This window comes from Gossypium hirsutum, chromosome D10, assembly GCF_007990345.1.
Source record: "Gossypium hirsutum isolate 1008001.06 chromosome D10, Gossypium_hirsutum_v2.1, whole genome shotgun sequence".
Taxonomy (NCBI): domain Eukaryota; kingdom Viridiplantae; phylum Streptophyta; class Magnoliopsida; order Malvales; family Malvaceae; genus Gossypium; species Gossypium hirsutum.
The window spans coordinates 5,333,381-5,353,647 of record NC_053446.1 but is presented as its reverse complement, the minus strand read 5'-3'; the positions used below and the strand labels follow the sequence as shown (position 1 = coordinate 5,353,647).

Sequence of the window (20,267 nt, the reverse complement as noted above, 5' to 3'; positions counted from 1 at the left end):
GATTTCATTACAAAACTGAACTATCACAGTACTCAAACAAACTGGCTTATACTTCACTTGAAATACCCTTCTCTTATATAACAAAATAAGAATAACATAAAACATTTAATCACCTCTATGGCGATTACTATACACCACATTCCAATACGCCAGAAGACTGTAAGTGGTGGATTCAGCTACGTCACTCAGGTAACTTTTCAACTCTATGCCTTAAACTCGGATCCGCCAGACTTGGGGTGTGGCATATCAATTGTAGTTGTTTCGGCAACGAATATGACACATTGTAGCTCGAACTTGACAATCAGGTCATGTATCGGGGTGTTACAAATGGAACTAACAATTATTGTTAAAGTGGAGGAATTGAAGATATTGAAACTAGTAGAAAAATGTTTTGAGGAAAAAGGAAAAGGTAAAGATAAAACATATTAATTGTATGGGAATTAAAATTCAAAAGACGTACACCTATGAGAGAAAAAAAATGGACCCTTGATATTAGGTGTTTTACTAAAATTTTAATTTAAAAAAAAGTTATCCCCTATATAAGAAAAAAACAAAGTGGTTTTTAGAATTATCCTATACCAAATGGCACAAATAAATTTGTTGGTATATATAAAATTTATACTGACGGAAAACTTTAATCTGTCACTATAAATAACAGATATATCGGCCAATGAATAAAGCTTCAGCACAAACTCAGTTATACTGACAAAATTTCTATGACAATAGATTTATAATGAATATATAAAATAAATAAAATATGAATTTTCACAAAGCATTTAAAACTTGTTATATACGTATATCATAGGTAAGCATTTACCAAATACTTGAGAGAAATATTAATTAAAAACTCTTTAGTAATTATCTTATGCACTAACATTAAAAAATGCATAAAACAATTGACACTACCCTCCTAACCATTTTCTTATAAAAATATTAAATAGCGCCAAAATTAAGTCATATAAATGCCACTTCATAAAATATACAAACGAGCTTGTCACCCCATAAAATATACTCTTCGACTAATATAAGTTTATATATATATATATAAAACAGTCCCTCAACTAAAATTTAGTGTTTATATGTAAGCTATAATAATTTAGCCTTCAATTTTACACATTTATTCTATTTGAATCCTATTCTTTTATTGAAAGTAAATTAAAGGATAAAAAGACCTTTGTAATAATTTTTTTAAAAAAATCAATTAAGCCCTTTTAAAATTTAAAAAATTATTAAAAAATTATAAACAAAATTTATAATAATAAAAAAGTTGTAAAAGTTTTGTAATTATAAAACCACGTTATTAAGAGATTCAACTAAATTACAAGTTTCAAAAAAAATAATTTACATGGATTGGAAAATAACAATTGTGCATAATAAACAAAACATCTACGCATAGCAAAAATATTAATAAAATCTTCCCAACAACTTTTGAGTTGGTAGAAAGGAGAAATCAATTCAATGGCCCACTTCTTGAAGTCATGAACTGAAGAATTCAATATCGCCAAACCTAAACAATGCATATCATCTTTTTCCTATCCGGCTAGTCTTTGATTTTCCCTTTTATTTTCAATTTTTCCTATAAAGACAAGTTTGGTGTCACAAGTGTGACGGAGTGAGAGGAGGGTGATGGCTGATCCTTTTATGCCCCTTTTTAATTGTATATAAATACAAGTTTTATAGTAGACTTCATCATCACTTGCAATTGCCAATACTAGAAACAATGGAAACTACACCTTGGGTTGCTTACTTGACAGCATGGCTTGCCACTCTAGCCCTCATCCTCCTCTCCCTTCATCTCCGCCGTCGCCGGAAACTCAACCTACCCCCTGGTCCAAAACCCTGGCCGATAATCGGCAACCTCAACCTCATTGGTTCACTTCCTCACCAGTCCATCCATGCCCTCTCCCAAAAATATGGCCCCATCATGCAACTCAAATTCGGGTCATTCCCCATCGTTGTTGCTTCATCCGTTGAAATGGCCAAAGCCATATTGAAAACTAATGATGCTATCTTCAGTGACCGACCCAAGACTGCTGCTGGCAAATACACTACTTATAATTACTCCGATATTACGTGGTCATCCTACGGTCCATACTGGCGTCAAGCGCGAAAAATGTGCCTGACAGAGCTTTTTAGTGCAAAACGCCTAGAGTCGTACGAGTATATCCGAAGAGAAGAGAGGAACTTGTTTCTGAAAAGGTTGTACGAATCATCTGGTACCCAAATTGTTTTGAAAGAACATCTTTTGAGCTTGAATCTTAACGTAATCAGTAGGATGGTGTTTGGGAAAAAATACACGGAGAGAACCGGCGAAAGCGAGATTGTGACCCCAAATGAGTTCAACGAGATGCTGAATGAGTTGTTCTTTCTTAATGGGGTGTTGGACATCGGTGACTCGATCCCTTGGCTCAGTTTCCTGGATTTGCAAGGCTATATAAAGAGAATGAAGGCCTTGAGCAAGAAATTCGATAGGTTCTTGGAGCATGTGTTGGATGAACACAACGCGAGGAGAAAAAGGGTGAAAGATTATGTTGCAAAGGACATGGTGGATGTGCTTCTGCAGCTTTCGGAGGATCCCAATCTTGAGGTCAAGCTTGAAAGGCATGGTGTTAAGGCCTTTAGTCAGGTAAATGATTGTTTGTTTCTTTCTGGCTCACGTATTTTGATGGTTTTGTTTCACTTTCTTGGCTTGGCTGGCTTCAAATGAGTGGCCATTTGTTTAATCTTGGTCGACATGAGTTTCCTTTCATTTTACACCTTTAACCTAAAAATTGAAATCAGATAGGGTACTAATTACGTACATGGGTTACTCCTACCATATCATCTCCCAACATAATATTTTTAAAGAATGGAGAGTTAAAAACTCTAAAACATAAAAAAGCCTACACCAGGCATGATAAAGCAGAATAGACCTGGAGCTTCATTAATCGTAAGATTGGAACTGAAGAATTTATATACATATATGGAAGGAAAAAAAAACCCTTAGTTTTTATAGAAAATTCTAAGAAAATTGAGTTCTTCGGTTATAAAGATGAAATTCAAGGTTTTTCCAGTAAAAACTCATACAATTCCTTGTAAAAAGTAATTCTAAAAAAAGAAAAAAAATAAAGGACGTTAAAAAGATAAAAACAAGTGACCAAAATGATAATTTATTAAGGTTGGGTGACAAAAATGAAAATTGAATTAACACAGGTGACCAAAATAAAAATTGTTGTTAACGACAGTGCCTAAAATGTAATGTATTTTTTATTTTCGGTATCCAAAATAAAAACTTATAGAAGTCGAGTGTCCAACTATGCAATTCACCCCTAAATTTAACTATTCGAACAAAAATACATGTATCGTTTACTTTCCTTGACATTTCATTCTTTTACTTTATTTTGTTTTCTTTTTTAATTGTTTATTCAAACATATTGTTTAAAAATTGCAATGATGATACTCTTTTTTATACGTATTTCAGGACATCATAGCTGCTGGAACGGATAGTTCAGCAGTGACAGTAGAATGGGCAATTACAGAGCTATTAAGAAAGCCAGAAATATTGGCCAAAGCCATGGAAGAGCTAGACAAGGTAATCGGCAGGGAACAATGGGTTGAAGAGAAGGACATTGGGAACCTACCCTACATCAAGTCAATTGCAAAAGAGGCAATGCGTTTACACCCAGTGGCACCAATGTTGGTGCCTCACGTTGCTAGCCAAGACTGTGAAATAGCTGATTATGACATTCCCAAAGGCACTAGAGCTCTTGTAAACATATGGACAATCGGGAGAGACCCTAATCTTTGGGACAAGCCCAATGAATTTTGGCCAGACAGATTCATTGGGAAGAGTATTGATGTAAAAGGTCATGATTTTGAGTTGTTGCCATTCGGGTCCGGAAGAAGGAAGTGCCCTGGATATCCTCTGGCGATTAAAGTCATTCAAGCAAGTTTGGCTAATATTTTACATGGATTTACTTGGAAATTGCCTGCTAATACTACAAAAGATTATCTCAATATGGAGGAACTATTTGGGCTCTCCACCTCTAAGAAGCACCCACTTGTGGTTGTGGCAGAGCCTAGGCTCCCACTTCACATGTACTCTTAATTATTGTAGCCTTTGATGTTGTTTTGCTTTTGGGTTGCAAAATATAAGCTCCACATTCTCAGTAGCGAACGTCATCTCCTCTAAGCTTAGCTCATACACATGACGCAATCATGATTATCTCATATTTTGCAAAATTGGTATTGGATGGACGGTATTAATTGTTCTATTTATAATATTAATTTAAACATATTATATTAATCAAGTTGATATGATGTCATACCTATAAATAAATTTGGATGTAAATAATTTCTCTGGCGGAAAATGTGGTTTGAAGACATAATCTAAGGATTTGTTAACGTAAAATCATAAACCTCGAGAGGCTTTTTCCTCTCATAATTATTAGTTTTAACCCACAAATATTAATTAAATTTCAGCTGGTCGATAAGAAGAAACAATGGGTTAATTCCATGAACTAAAGAATTCAAGTGGGAGACACATTGCTAAGCTTAATATATTTATATCACAATTTTTGTCGATAAATACATGTTTTATAGTAAAACTTCATCATCAATCGCTATTACTATGAACAACTAACTAAAACAAATGGAAATTTCCTCTTCGGTTTCTTACATGACTCCATGGCCTGCCACTCTAACTCTCATCGTCCTCTCCCTTCACTTCTGTCATCTCCAGAAACTTAATTTATCACCCGATCCAAAACCCTGGTTGATAATCTACAACCTCAACCTCATCGGCTCACTTCTTCACTAGTCCATCCATGCCCTCTCCCGAAAATATTACTCTATCACACAACTTAAATTCAGGTAATTCCCCATCATTGCTTCATCCACTGAAATGGTCAAGGCTATGATGAAAACCAACGATGTCAACTTCATCGACCGACTCAAAATGGATAGAAAAGTGAATGTGTTGCTTCAACTTGTGCAATTGTCAAATCACCTAAAATGGATGGAAAAGTTAACGTTTGTTAACTTTGCTGACATGGCACGTGTATATGATCTGTCGTAATTTGATACATCAAATTAGACTCTCTAGAATGCTTAATGAGTTTGTTCTCAAGCAATTTACGAGTTTTTTTTCTATGATTTTCTATGATTTTCAATTTTTTGTATTTATGATTGTTTTCCTTTAGTTTTTTTAGTCCTTTTGAAACCCAATTTGGCAAAATTGTCTCATTGGGTGTCTAATAGTGCAATTGAGTTTGTGTAGGAAGACAACAACAATCAAACCTTGAGGAGAACTACATCTGACGCCGGTGTCACGGCATTAATGCTAGGATGTCGCGACACTAAGCCTCCACTACCTCAGGGGGGCAAGACTTCAACAAGAAACCAACTTGAAGCAAATTGTCGAGGTGTCTTGGCACTAAACCCAAAGTTGTGACACCAAGCCTCCAAGGTCGCAATACTATTGTTGATTGTTGAAGTAAAAAGTCATGGTCACTCCCGAGGATGTCGTGACATAGAGAACCCTAAAGCCAAGAGTGTGTCATTGTCGAAGGTGTCGCGACACTGTTGCTTGACGGGGTGAAAAATACTACAAATGTAGTTTTATATCCAACACAAACACAAGTCAACCCATACACTCCAAGGGCATTTTTGTCAAGTTTAGGGTTGAATTTTGGTTGTACAAAATATGCTTTTGTGTCAAACCAAGAGGAGAGACCTTTTTATCATCTTTTAAGCTTAGTAGTTATACTCTTCTCCATTTTTAAGTTTTAGTTCTTTACTTTTCTAGCTAATGAGTGGTTGTAGCTGATAGTTTTCTTAGTTTTTACTGTAGTTTTTCCATTCTTTGCACTTAGAACAAAAACTTTACTTTGTATTTTGATTTCTCTTTACATCCTTTACTATATTTCTGCTTTTTTAACTCTCAAAATTGTAAAAATTTAAACTTTAGTTGTGTTTTCTTCTTCATTGTTGGTGTTGTCATCTTCTCCAAAGAACTCATCAAGAGTCTCTTAAGATTTTCCTAACCTTGCTTTTTCTATGTTTTATTTAATTGATCATTTGAGCATGTATTTGACTGATATTTGTGTGTTGATGATGGGTAATAACTAAATCTCATGGTGCTTAGTTGATAGAAATGTTGCATTGTTAGTTTTTCAGGTAGAGACTAAATTGTAAAACTAGACTAAATCGAATAAATTTAAAAATCTAGATTTGACGCCTCTAGGTGAACATTTAGATAAGTGAGACCAAGAGGAGAGCCTATTGAGAATCAATTTGATTGTTCCGATTTAGTTTAGTGAGATCGAGAAATAAATTGGACTAAATCATCTAATTGGGTAAAATTATGCCTGAGAGGTAAAATTGAACCAATTAGGAGTTTGAACCTTTTAGATCCCTAGTCCGAGAATTAACTCGCAACATGGAAGTCAATCGACTACTTTTTCCCATTGAAATGTTATTTTTGCACTTTTGACAGTTTTGCAATTTAGTCAATCTAGGTGTTAGATAGCGTAATTAATCCTTGATGATGATTTGTTCTATTATAATATTTAGTGAGTAGCTAGCTAGACTTCATATTAACAAATGCTAAATTTTCCATCTATTTTGAATGATTTGATAAATTCTAAAAAAAAATCAATTAAAGAAACCACTTTCGATTTAAAATAAAACGAATTGAGAAACACGACTTAATGAAATAAAATATTCAAGTGGAGGGACACATTTCCATACTTGAAATATCATTCACAGGCTATATTTCATCATCTCCAATCATCAGTGCTGGAAGCAAAACAAGTGGGAACTCCATCTTCGGTTTCTTAATTTTAATTTACCAAAAAATGTTCATTTAGTTTGTTACTTAATTACAAAATTTAATTGATTGGATGTTTCGTTTCTTTTCCAGAAAAAAAAACCCTCTAAATACTAGTTAAATGAAAATATTATTTACCAACCTTTTCTTTCATAATATTTTTCTAATTTTAAAAAAGCTTCGTACAGGATTAAGGTTTTTCAGTAGACGTTTAAATTATTCATGATTTTCTCTAATTTTTAAAAATATCGTACAAAATTAGGGTTATGTTAAGGTTTTTAAATAAATGTAAAAATTCAGTTAAAATTTGGATAAAAGAAAAGTGATTTCAGTCTATAAGATTAATGAAAAGTGTTGAGGTGTGCTTCATGTTAAGGTTTCTACATGACTCAGAAAACCCATTCATAAAATAAAATAAAACATATTTTGAGAAATAATAGACTGCCCTAATTTGGAAATTTATAATTGAACAAAAGACAATGGAGTTTGGACGACTCCTGGGGAGGGGTGTCAAAGTAATGTGACTTTAATGACCAAGTGGGCTTCTAGGGACTGCTTAATTTTTTTTTAATTAAATCTTTCCACCAATTATTGAGCTGGTAAAATGTAAGAATCAATGAGTTACCTGGTCTTTGATTCCCTTAAATCATTTGATTAGTGAAAAGGAAAATCAAGTGAGAGACACATTGATAAACTCGATCCTTTGATGCCCCTTTCATCATCAACACCTGCAATCGCCATGACTAGTTAACAACTAACTAAAACGAATGGCAACTCCCTCTTGGTTTTCTTACTTGACGCCATGGCTTGCCACTCTAGCTCTTATCCTCTTCTCCCTTCGCCTCTGTCGTCGCCGGAAACTCAACTTACCACCCGGTCCAAAACCCTGGCCGATAATCGGCAACCTCAATCTCGTTGGCTCACTTCCCCACCAGTCCATCTATGCTCTCTCCCGAAAATACGGTCCCATCATGCAACTCAAATTCGGGTCATTCCCCGTCGTCGTTGCTTCATCAGTTGAAATGGCCAAAGCCGTGTTGAAAACCAACGATGTCATCTTCACCGACCGGCCTAAAACCGCTGCTGGCAAATACACTACTTACAATTACTCTGATATTACATGGTCTCCCTACGGTCCATACTGGCGTCAGGCACTAAAAATATGCCTAACAGAGCTTTTCAATGCGAAACGTCTAGAATCATACCAGTATATCCGTAGAGAAGAGATGAATTTGTTTCTCAAAAGGTTGCACGAATCATCTGGCACCCAAATCGTTTTGAAAGATCATCTTTCGAGCTTGAGCCTTAATGTAATCAGTAGGATGGTGTTTGGGAAAAAATACACGGAGGGGAGTGGCGAGAACGAGATTGTGACCCCAAATGAGTTCAAGGAGATGTTGGACGAGTTGTTCTTGCTTAACGGGGTGCTAGATATCGGTGACTCGATCCCTTGGCTCAGTTTCCTAGATTTGCAGGGCTATATAAAGAGAATGAAGGCCTTGAGCAAAAGATTCGACAGGTTCTTGGAGCATGTGTTGGATGAACACAACGCGAGGAGAGAAGGGGCGGAAGATTATGTTGCGAAGGACATGGTGGATGTGCTTTTGCAGCTTTCTGAGGACCCCAATCTTGAGGTCAAGCTTGAAAGGCATGGTGTTAAGGCATTTACTCAGGTAATGGTTACTACTCCTTAATTTCTTTCCCAGCTGTCACCTTCTTCTTTTTTTCGTTTTGTTGAATTCTTTTGCTGCCTCCCAAGGACTGATTGTTTTCTTAATCTTCGTCAACCCTTGCATGTTACGCTTTTGGCTCTAACCTAAACTCTGAAACCCCATAATCAAAGTACTGGTAGTAAGTTTATAAAAAGAACACATACGCCATATTAAGGATTATTTTGTGCATATTTCAAATTTACAAGTAATAGTAAAATCTAAACTAAAGGAACTAGACTTAATGGTTAAAGTTTTCGCCTAAATGAGTCAGATTTAAAACTTGTCATACTCCTTTTTCTTTTTAATGTTATATTGATCGAAGAAAAGTGACCATTTCTTGGTTAAAAGCATTTATTGTTTACTGCAGTACGAGCAAAGATGCCATTCGTGAGGTCCTTGTATTTACTCAATTTTTTTTGTTCTGACAATGATATTTTGTGCAGAAACTTTCCATGACTGTATAAGATCAATGAGCGGTTGAGGTTTCAATTTTTTTAAAATAAAGATTATTTTTCTCGTCTGTCTTTTTAGGACATGATAGCTGGTGGAACAGAGAGTTCAGCCGTGACTGTAGAATGGGCAATCTCGGAGCTATTGAAAAAACCCGAAATTTTGGCAAAGGCCACGGAAGAACTCGACATGGTGATCGGCAGGGAGCGATGGGTCGAAGAGAAGGATGTTGTGAGCCTACCTTACATCGACTCGATAGCCAAGGAAACAATGCGGTTGCACCCGGTGGCACCAATGCTAGTGCCTCGCGTGGCTCGCCAAGACTGTGAAATAGCCGGTTATGACATTCCCAAGGGAACTAGAGCCTTTGTAAACGTTTGGACAATTGGGAGAGACCCTAGCCTTTGGGACAACCCCAATGAATTTTGGCCCGACAGGTTCATGGGAAAGAGTATTGATGTGAAAGGACATGATTTTGAGTTGTTGCCATTTGGAGCCGGAAGAAGAATGTGTCCCGGATATCCCCTAGGTATTAAGGTCATTCAAGCAAGTTTAGCTAATGTTTTACATGGATTTACTTGGAAGTTGCCCAATAATACCACTAAGGAAGATCTCAATATGGAGGAAATATTCGGGCTTTCCACCCCTAAAAAGTACCCACTTGAGGCAATTGCAGAGCCTAGGCTCCCACTTCACATGTACTCTTAGTGATTTTAGTCACTGAGATTCTAAAAAAAAACTTTAAAAATAATGGTGATTGGTGTGGTTTTGGAGTTTTCTTAGTCGCATTTGTGGTTCACTTATGGTGTGTTTTAATACTCTATTTTTTAAAATAAAATTTACTTAATAATATTCGAGAAAAACATGGAATTTTTTAATTAAACCCGATTGAAGACCTATAAAATCATCTTTTTAGAAGAAAATACTTGAGAAAAGCATTACTTGTTTCTAGAATCACATAAAATCAACTTTTAATATTTAAATATGATCCTTTAAATTTTAAATTCATTTTTTTATTATTTTAGTAATCTTATTATTTTTTAAAATTTATTCCGAACTTTAACTCCACAAAATATGATTACTACAATTGAATTAAAAGTTTATCAATTGAAATATAAAATTTACTGAATTAATTAAAATTTAAAAATGTTTAAAGAAAAATATTTTATAAAGAATTTTATATTTTTATTTAATATGTAAAAATGTATCAAATATATATATTTTAGAATTAAAATTAAATTGAGAAATATAAAAAGTTAATCTTTTTATAATCATGATGAAATTAACATAATAAAAAAAGTTTGTAACTTTAAAAAGAATTATACATAATTGAGGATTTATAGTGTAGTTTTATCCTCTACTTTCTTTTCTTTTACTGCGGGAACGAAAATAATGTTATCAAGCGTCGCTCAGAAGCTAATCAGTCGTCGTTTCTCACCTTATCCATCATCTAGTGTCACGGGCCAAAGTGCAAAGCCCGTGACCATTCCACAAGAAGCGCCCCATGGAGGTCTATCGATTACATGGGGAACATTTAGCCCATGAGAACTGGCCCGATTCAGAGAACTATTAAAGAAGCCTGTCAGATTGAAGCCTGGTTGGCCCGATGAGGAAGACATGGCAACTTAGGCTAATTTTAGTAATTAATCTTAGAAGATAGAGAGAATCATATCTTGTAAAGATTAGATTAGATTTGATATGGCAAATCTTGTAAATCCCTAAAATCAAGGGATATAGTGAATCTCGTCTGTCGATGTAAATGTATCTTGACCGTCAGTTTTTGGGGAGCTTAAGTATAAATAGAGAGCCTCCCCTCATTTGTACTTGTACTTATCTATTGTAAGGTGAATTCTTAAGAGTAATAGAATTCCTTGAGCATTTACTTGTGTGCATTCTTTCTTTGGTTTTTCTGTTGTTCTTTTGTAGATTCTTTTGGCACAATCGCTTCCGCTATACAAATTGGTGCCTTGGAGGAGTTCTAAGGAATCCTCACTTTTGGGCGTAAAGGCTGACTTAGGCGAGTTTGGAGCAAACGGATCGCCTAAGGCCGCACAGGTTTGCGAGACGAAAGGTCTAGCCCCGTGACACTAGTTTATGCATACTCTCGAGATATTTCTCCAGCGACTTAGGATCTAATAACTCAGTGCTTCCTGAGGCAACCAAGTTGACTCGGACGCCAATTCTAGTGGAGGGATGTGACTATGAACGCTGGTTCGTAGTTATGGAAGCTCTCAACAGATACCCACTTCGAGATGAGATCGTTGGCAGCTACATTAAAACCCTAGCAATGGCTTTGGGAATGTCAAAATCCGTACTCTTTTTTCCCTTTTTGCAGTTCTAAAATGGGTATCTTTTCATTTTTGTTTATACTTTTGCTATTAATACGCAGTGAGGAGGATGCCAAGAAGTCTATATACTCAGTTTCCACCAAGTATTATTATGCATTTGGTTGCAAAGTACCAGAAGATTTGGTTTTTAAGATTAAAAGTGAGTCTTTTTTTCCTTTGCAAATTCGTTCTTTTTCAAGTTTGTAAAGTAAATACGGAATTGTGTTGGTTGCAGCTCTACCTAATGTGAAATGGGTTTTACCAGATTCTTATTCGGGGGACCCTGGTGATAATAGCTATGGAGGTTAGTTTTAGCTTTCCAGTGTCTTTGCTTCTCATTTGCTTTATTATTCTGTTATTAAGCTATTGTATTACTCCGGTCCTGCTTATGCTTGATTGCTAGGAAAAAAATGACTAATAATTTCACTTCGTTTCTTTTTAGGATGATAAAAAGTACATTTGAAAGATAAATGGAAAGGCATTAGAGTGAATGTAATTAAGCATTGATGATGATGCTTCTCTAGTTGATTGCTTAACAGCTATTAGGACTTGTTGGTATTGCTGTTGCTATTAAAGAAGATGGGAATCCTTAAGACATCGAAGTGTGGTGGTTCATGTGCCCCAAGTGTTCCCTTTCACATTATGAAAGTAAACTGTTGATACTTTCTATTGTTTTCCAAATTCTTCTTAGGTGTTAAGCTCTATTTTCTTAGCAATCATTATCAGTTAACCTATATGGTGAGAGTTGAAGAATTTTTTACGCGCAGCACTTGATAGAGCTGAATGGCATTCAATTTGTGTTGGATGGTTTTCGTGACAGATTAGTATGAGTTTCCATTTGTTCTGCTATTCTAATATGCCTGCATTTTGTTCCTCCATTTTGTATTAATATCACACGCATGCAATTCCTCCTGCCTTTATAACAACAGTTAAGTGTTAACGTGCATTGTGGTTATTTTACAGGAGAACCGTTCATTGATGGGAAGGTTGCTCCGTATGATGACAAGTATCACTCTGACTGGATCCAGGCTCAAAATGATGATAGAAGTCAAGAAACAACTCATCCAAGAAAAGCAAGTTGAAAATAAAAGAAACAGTAGTATTATTGCGAGCATGCTACTGATCTTCAGCTTTGTCTTATATGAATTTTTCGAATTTTCCCAATATTTCCCATGTTTTAGGAGGAATGAAAGAAACGAAGCAAATGCACCAAAATCAGATGTTGGTTTGGACTATCCTGTCAATCGAGCCTCAGATATTTGTTTTACTCTTTCGCTGTATGGTTTAGTGCTTTGGGGAGGAATTCATGGTCGAAATGAATTTTTACACTGCTGTTCAAAGCTTGGTAACTTTGGCTCATAATGCGAGGTTGATAAACTACAACCAAAAGGACCAGATGGTTCAATAACCAGTCATTGGCCTAATACTGGTGTGTGCTGAGAGTAAGAGAAGAGGTGACCAGGCTGGCTTTGGTTTATGCTACAAATATTCAAGAATCCGGTAAGGTTGCTTGGTGTATTTATACATTTTGAAATCGGAAAGGTGTTCAGTTGCTTTTGATCTAAAGAGAAACCCTTAAGGTAAGGGTGCTTTGTGTTCTCTTTGTACGATTGTAAGCAGAGAGAACTCAACTTTTCTGGCTACTATGAATTATTTGATAGATGATCGAAAAATTTTTGTTATTAAGATCCTTGGTTGATTTCTTCTTTTTCTAATGCATTCATTCTCAATACTTGCTCACTGCATCTGATGATATGATAGTAGATGATTAAATGCTAAAAATACATATTTTATGTAATTTAATTGGTCAATTTATGAGAATGCACCACTAATTTTTCCATTTTATATTGAATTTTATACAGGGGTACAATTTGGGGTCAAAAGAGAAAAAGAAGAAGCAATTGGACTAAATTGAAGAAAGGAGCAAAGAAGGCGGGCCAAAGCAGAATTTTTCCTAGATGTAATTAGCTGAAATTTTATGTTGACTTAGTGGGAGATTATGTAGGATTTTTATATCATAGAATATTTTATTTCCTTAATTTTCTATGGCTAGTGGCTCTTAATTTAGCAAAGCCACTAGTATAAATAGGGGCTACTTTGTTCATTTAATCATCAAGTCATAAATCAAGTTTTCATCTTTGGAATACAATTCCCCCTTCCTACTCATGAAATTATTTGTTGTTTTTAGTTTCCTTTACTTTCAATTCATTAATTTCCTGCTTGTTACCAACTTAAACCATTCACAATTTCTATTTCAAACTTTCTTTTCATTTCCAGTAGTTAAACCATCTCACTCTTATACCTAACTAAAATTTCAGCCCCCATACTTAAAACACGTCACCTATTCTTTTTACCTATTTTAAATTTATCTAATTTATCCAATTCCAACGTGCCCCAAACTTTAGTCAACTAAACCCATAGGTCGGTGTTAACTTCGTCAAGACCCGTGAGTTACGAACCCGAGCAATTTAACTCCTAAATTTTAGTACTTATTATTTCTCTGGATTAAAAGTGTAATTTTGTCAACTCACAAAGTCAAATCAACACTAAGTCAAAAAAGACGTCGTTTGAGTTAGTGTAGTTAGACGTACAGTTGGAATTCCAAAAGGATCGATTGTCTAATCGGTTTTCCATGAACACATTGGTGTGCCAAGTGGGGATTGTTGTTTGGCTCCGTCAATGGAAGCAGAAACCGGATTTAAATGTCCCACGCGGTTATGAGCATTGGTTCAAGCTAGGCTCTTCTAGAACGCATAGCTGTCGGAGTTTTAAATCACGAACGTTTCATTGGTTGTTCGATCGGTAAGGGTTAGTTATAGGACGTTTCATAACTAATTTACACAAGGAAGAGTTGGTGTCTGAGGCGTCCGTGGTAGCTATAACTAGCTTATTGGAAAAGACGAGTTCATCTAATTTTAAGGATCGGTTCAAAGACGAGAAAAAACCTGTGCCTAAAACTGAACTTAGTTTAATTAATTTTTCTTCAGATTTATTTAATTGTTTTTATTATTTTATTTTCAGCTTTTACTATTCACATAATTTTTTACCCTGTTTATTTCAGGTTCCAAGTTTTCAATTTTGTCCTCCCCCAAATTTTTTGGGCACGACAACTGCCCAGGCACAAATCTAGTCGAGAAAGAGAAACAATTTTCAGTAAACCCAGTCTCTGAGGGATCGACCCTACTCCCTATACTGCTTAAATTACAAATTAAGTGTAGGTTTATATTGGTGGACTCGACACCCATCAGTTTTGGCGTCGTTGCCAGGGACTGGCAACACTCACAATTGTTTAAATCGTCTTCATGGCCAGATCTTCATCCGGAGATCTCAAATATGACCCAGAGATCGAGAAATCGGCATGAGCACGACGAAAAGAGATAGAAGCTCTTAAATGTGTAAGTAAAGTAGAAGTTGAGCTAGGACAAGGGATCCTAGAATCCGACGTCGAAAAGTTGAGCCAAGCAATTCGTGCAGAGGCAATTCGACGTTGGAAACAAGTCGAAGTGGTTGAACCTGAGACCGAACCACTTCCTGAAATAAAAAAAGCAAAAGACAACTTCGGTGAATCAGAAATAATGGCAAACCTAACCATTCGTCAACTAGCCACCGCTCATAACGAGCAAACACCGTTGTGCATTAACTCCAACCGGAAAAACCCCGTTCAAGTTGAAATCAGACCTGATTCACCTTTTGCTCACTTTTCGAGGCTTGAAGAACGAAAATCCACATACCCACTTGAGAGAATTCCACATGGTCTGCTCAAGCATGAAACCACAGGAAGTAATCGAAGATGAAATCAAACTTCGGGTCTTTCCTTTCTCTTTAGTTGATTCAGTAAGAGAATGGTTATTTTACTTACCCCCCGGTTCTATTACAACGTGGGATGACTTATCTCGTGTATTTCTTGACAGATTCTTTCCAGCATCTCGAGCAGCTGAACTTAGGAGAGACATAGTGGGAATTCGCCAGTTGGAGAGTGAATCGTTCTATGACTATTGGGAGCGGAACAAAAAACTGTGCGCAAGTTGTCCTCAACACGATTTGATCGAACAATAACTTCTTCAATATTTCTATGAGGGTTTTCTCCCTATGGAAATGAAGATGATTGACGCTGCTAGTGGAGGGGCGCTTGTCAATATGACTCCTCAAAGGGCTAGAGAACTAATATCCACCATGGCAGTAAATTCTCAACAGTATCAGTCGAATTTAGAACCGACAAGAAGGGTTAATGGGGTAAACGTTTCAAATTTAGAAGATAAATTGGATAAGCTTACCAATGTTGTTCAATCTTTACTTACAGAAAAGAAGAATTTGACCCAATTGTGTAGAATTTGTACTACGTCTAAATATCTGACGGATTTGTGCCCAACCCTTAACGACAATTCAACGGTACATGTTGATGCTATCAGAGGTTTTCCGGGACCTCCGCAAAGACGCTATGGTCATTTCTCCAACACCTACAATCCCGGGTGGAAGGATCATCCCAACTTAAATTACAGAACTAATCCCTGATATAATCCATCATACCAACCGAGACCTTTGCAACCACCACAACAACAACCCAAGCCAAGCACATATTTAGAAGTTGTTATGGAAAAACTTGCCATCGATACTGCAAAATATCAACAAAGGATAGACGCATCAATACAAGAGTTAACTAGTCAAGTTAGTAAACTCTCGATGACAGTTAATCATTTGGAATTTCAAGGTAAATTACCTTCCCAAACAGAGCCGAATCCTCGGCAGAATGCAAGTGCAATAACTCTTCGTAGCGGAAAGGTTCTGGAAACAGTTTCAAACAAAAGCCATGGGCAAAACAATGAATGGAAAAAGCATATCTCTGATCCAAAAGCCAGATCAAAATTAGAAATTCAGAAACCAGTCGTGATGCCACCTCATTTTTCAGGGAGGCTCGTAAAGGATAAGAAAGAGAATAAGGGAAAAGAAATCCTCGAAACATTCAGTAGTTGGAGGTAAATATCCCTTTGCTCGACACTATCAAACAAATCCCTTGTTATGCAAAATTCTTCAAGGAATTGTGTACTAGCAAGAGGAGGTTAATAGGTAACGAAAGAGTAAATGTAGGAGAAAATGTCTCCGCAGTACTGCAAAAGAAAGTTCCGCCCAAATACAAGGACCAAGGTATGTTTGCTATTTCCTGTGAGATAGGTAATGTAGGCATTAAGAAAGCCATGTGTGATTTAGGGGCTTCCATTAATGTTATGTCTTATTCTATTTATAAGTTGATTAACGTGGGTCCTTTAAAAGAGATAAGAGTAATAATCCAATTGGCGAACAGGTCAGTCATCTATCCCGAAAGGTTGCTTGAAGACGTCCTTAATAAAGTTACGAATTAGCTTTCCCTGCAGATTTCTATATTATTAAAATGGAAGGCGATAACTCAATTAATTCGTCTGACATTTTACTTGGAAGGTCGTTCTTAAGTACCGCAAGCGCAAAAATTGACATTCGGAATGGAACACTGACAATGGAGTTTGATGGTGAAATCGTGAAATTCAATGTCTACGAAGCTATGAGTCATCTTAACTCATTATTAAATATTTCTAGTATCGATAATATAGATTGTTTAACTCAATCTTATTTCGAATATCATGACTATGATGAGTTAGAAACTGTCCTTTACAGAAGCATTGACATGGATGTTTTAAATCATCTCGAGAAATTAGCAATTATAGAAGATTTGTTGCGAGAAATTGTCAAACACTTGGAGACGCAACCATTGTCGACAAATCGAGGTAACCAATTTGAACTATTACCTTTCTAAACTAAAATATTACCCTCAGTTTTGTAACCACCAACCTTGGAGCTTAAAGTATTATCGGACCACCTTAAGTACGTCTTTTTGGGAGAGAAAGACACCTTACCGGTGATAGTGTCAAGCAAACTAAACAAAGATGATGAGGAAAGTCTAGTTCGAGTTCTGAGGGATTATAAGGAAGCTATTGGTTGGACAATAGCCAACATAAAAGAGCTAAGTCCATCCACTTGTATGCACAAAATTTCCATTGAAAATAACACAAAACCAAAGAGAGATGCTCAAAGGCGCCTTAATCCACCTATGATAGAGGTAGTAAAGAAGGAGATCCAAAAACTGTTGGATGCTAGAATGAACTACCCGATTTTCGACAGTGATTGGGTTAGCCCGATTCATGTCGTGCCCAAGAAAACTGGCGTGATAGTGGTAAAAAACTTGTCAGGAGAACTGGTCCCTACCCGAGTCCAGAATGGATGGAGGGTTTACGTCAATTACAGAAAGTTGAATGTAGCTACCTGGAAAGACCATTTTCCACTTCACTTCATCGATCAAATACTCGAGCGATTAGCTGGTAAGACCTATTATTGTTGTCTCGACGGGTACTCGGGATTTTTCCAAATTCCGGTGGCTCCTGAGGATCAAGACAAAACAACTTTCACATGCCCTTTTGGAACGTTCGCGTATAGACTAATACCGTTTAGACTCTGTAATGCTCCGGCCACTTTCCAGAGATGCATAGTGAGCATATTCTCTGATTATATCGAGAAAATCATTGAGGTCTTTATGGATGACTTCACGGTATACGGTAACTCTTTTAACGAATGTCTCGATAATCTTGCTAAGATATTACAAAGATGCCTAGAATTTAATCTTGTTTTAAATTATGAAAAATACCGGTTTATGGTTGACAAAGGATTAATTTTAAGTCATATAGTTTCCTCGAAAGGAATTGAGGTTGATAAGGAAAAAACATATATTATTAACTCGTTACCTTACCCCACATCCGTGAGGGAAGTTCGTTCGTTTCTTGGTCATGTAGGATTTTACAGACGATTCATAAAAGACTTCTCAAAAATCGCACAACCGTTTTACAGTTTATTACAGAAGGATAAAGAATTTAAATTTGACCAGACTTGTAAAGACACATTTGAAATGCTAAAACAGAAATTAGTCTTCGCTCCCATAGTGCAACCACCAAATTAGAACTTCCCGTTCGAAATCATGTGTGATGCAAGTGACCGAAGCGTGGGAGTTTTTCTTGGCCAAAGAATAAGGAAAAAGCCTCATGTTATCTACTATGCTTCGAAAACTTTAGATGCTGCCCAAAGCAATTACACAACCACTGAGAAAGAATTATTAGTTGTTATATTTGCTTTAGACATATTTAGATCTTACTTATTGGGAACTAAAGTGATTATCTTTTCTGATTATGCAGCTTTAAAATATTTAATAGGAAGGAGGCAAAACCTTGACTGATTAGGTGGATTCTGCTCCTACAAGAGTTCGATTTTGAAATCTGAGATAAAAAGGGATGCGAAAACTTAGTAGCTGACCATCTGAGTCGATTACCGATTTCAGGAGACGACACACCATTGAAAGATAACTTTTCAGATGAAAACCTATTTTTAGCAAATGCGATTCATCCTTGGTACGCAGACATAGTAAATTATCTCGTTATAGGTACTGTTCTTTCGAAATTACCAAGGTCTAAAAAAGATAAGATAAAGAAAGATGCTCGGTATTACATTTGGGATGATCATTACCTTTGGAAGCATTGCTCCGATCAGGTAATTCGAAGGTGTGTAGAAGAAACAGAGGTACACTCTATCTTAACTTTTTTTCATTCTTATGCATGTGTAGGACACTTTGGACCAAAACGCACCGCATATAAAATTCTCGAATGTGGACTATTTTGGCCAAACATATTTCGTGATGCCTTTTTATTCTGTAAAACCTGTGAAAGGTGTCAAAAAGTTGGCAACCTTAGTCGTCGAAATGAGATGCCCCTTACTTCTATTCATATTTGCGAAATTTTCGATGTGTGGGGCATCGATTTTATGGGTCCTTTCATTTCTTCTTTCGGTAATTTTTATATACTCTTAGATATTGATTACGTTTCTAAGTGGATAGAAGCGAAGGCCACTAGCAATGATAATGCTAAGACCGTAGTTGACTTTATTAAAAGTTCTATTTTTTCCAGGTATGGCACTCCACGAGCATTAATCAGTGACGGAGGAACTCATTTTTGCAATAAGCTCGTAAGTGCACTTATGGAGAAATATGTAGTGACTCAACGAATTTCCACTGATTACCATCCACAAACAAACGGGCAAGCTGAAGTGTCGAATCGAGAAATCAAGTCCATTCTGGAAAAGACTGTTAAACCTAACAGAAATGATTGGAGTTTGAGACTAAATGACGCACTTTGGGCTTATAGGACAACTTACAAGGGACCAATAGGCGTGTCACCTTATCGACTCGTTTTCGGTAAATCGTGCCATCTCCCAGTCGAATTAGAGTACAAAGCATTTTGGGCAGTTAAGTAGTGTAATATGGAGATGGAGTCTGCAGGAAGGTCTCGGAAGTTGGACATCCAGGAACTCGGAAAAATTAGAAACGATGCATATAAAAATGCTCGAGTTTATAAAGAAAAGACGAAGGCGTTTCATGACAAGCTAATTACTAGGAAGCAGTTTTCAATAGGACAAAAAGTTCTTCTATATGGCTCCACCTTAAAAAATTTTGCTAGTAAGCTTCGATCTAAATGGATAGGTCTATTCATTATAACTACTTTATTCTCGAATGGTGCAGTGGAAATTCAAAGTGAAGAAACCCAGAAGTGCTTTAAGGTGAATGGTCAAAGACTGAAACCCTTTTACGAGAATTTTCAAACGCACACAATTGAGGAGATTGTTCTCAAGGAGCCCAGAACTTGTATAACAGGTCGTCGAGCTAACGACGTTAAACAAAGCGTTGTTGGGAGGCAACCCAGATTTTTTCCTTTATGCAAATTAAATTTTTGAAAGGTAAAACGGAAAGTGAAAATGCATGTCGAGGATTGTTTCTGTCTAAGGAAAGACTTGGTACTTAAGAATGTCTATTGTGACTCACCTCTCTTTGCTGGGAACTTACCTGGTGCATTTATCTCGACTATTTTACTAAATCTCATAATCTTGGTTTTTAATAATTTAAGC

General features: G+C 36.3%; 3 protein-coding genes across 3 annotated transcripts; all 3 read left to right on the top strand.

The window, feature by feature from the left end:
* The first annotated feature begins 1,477 nt into the window (after positions 1-1,477).
* On the top strand, positions 1,478-4,151 carry LOC107913876 (trimethyltridecatetraene synthase). The gene is made up of 2 exons (XM_016842544.2): positions 1,478-2,626; positions 3,461-4,151. The coding sequence occupies exons 1-2, from the start codon at positions 1,721-1,723 to the stop codon at positions 4,085-4,087; spliced, it is 1,533 nt and encodes a 510-aa protein (XP_016698033.1). The 5' UTR covers positions 1,478-1,720; the 3' UTR covers positions 4,088-4,151.
* Positions 4,152-7,420: 3,269 nt separating this feature from the next.
* LOC107913875 (trimethyltridecatetraene synthase) lies at positions 7,421-9,752 on the top strand. The gene is made up of 2 exons (XM_041102931.1): positions 7,421-8,481; positions 9,052-9,752. The coding sequence occupies exons 1-2, from the start codon at positions 7,576-7,578 to the stop codon at positions 9,676-9,678; spliced, it is 1,533 nt and encodes a 510-aa protein (XP_040958865.1). The 5' UTR covers positions 7,421-7,575; the 3' UTR covers positions 9,679-9,752.
* Positions 9,753-10,474: 722 nt separating this feature from the next.
* LOC107915237 (multiple organellar RNA editing factor 7, mitochondrial) lies at positions 10,475-12,564 on the top strand. Its single transcript, XM_016844401.1, has 5 exons — positions 10,475-10,480; positions 11,048-11,271; positions 11,360-11,457; positions 11,533-11,601; positions 12,261-12,564. Exons 1-5 carry the CDS (start codon positions 10,475-10,477, stop codon positions 12,377-12,379), a joined length of 516 nt encoding a protein of 171 aa, XP_016699890.1. The 3' UTR covers positions 12,380-12,564.
* Positions 12,565-20,267: the final 7,703 nt, after the last annotated feature.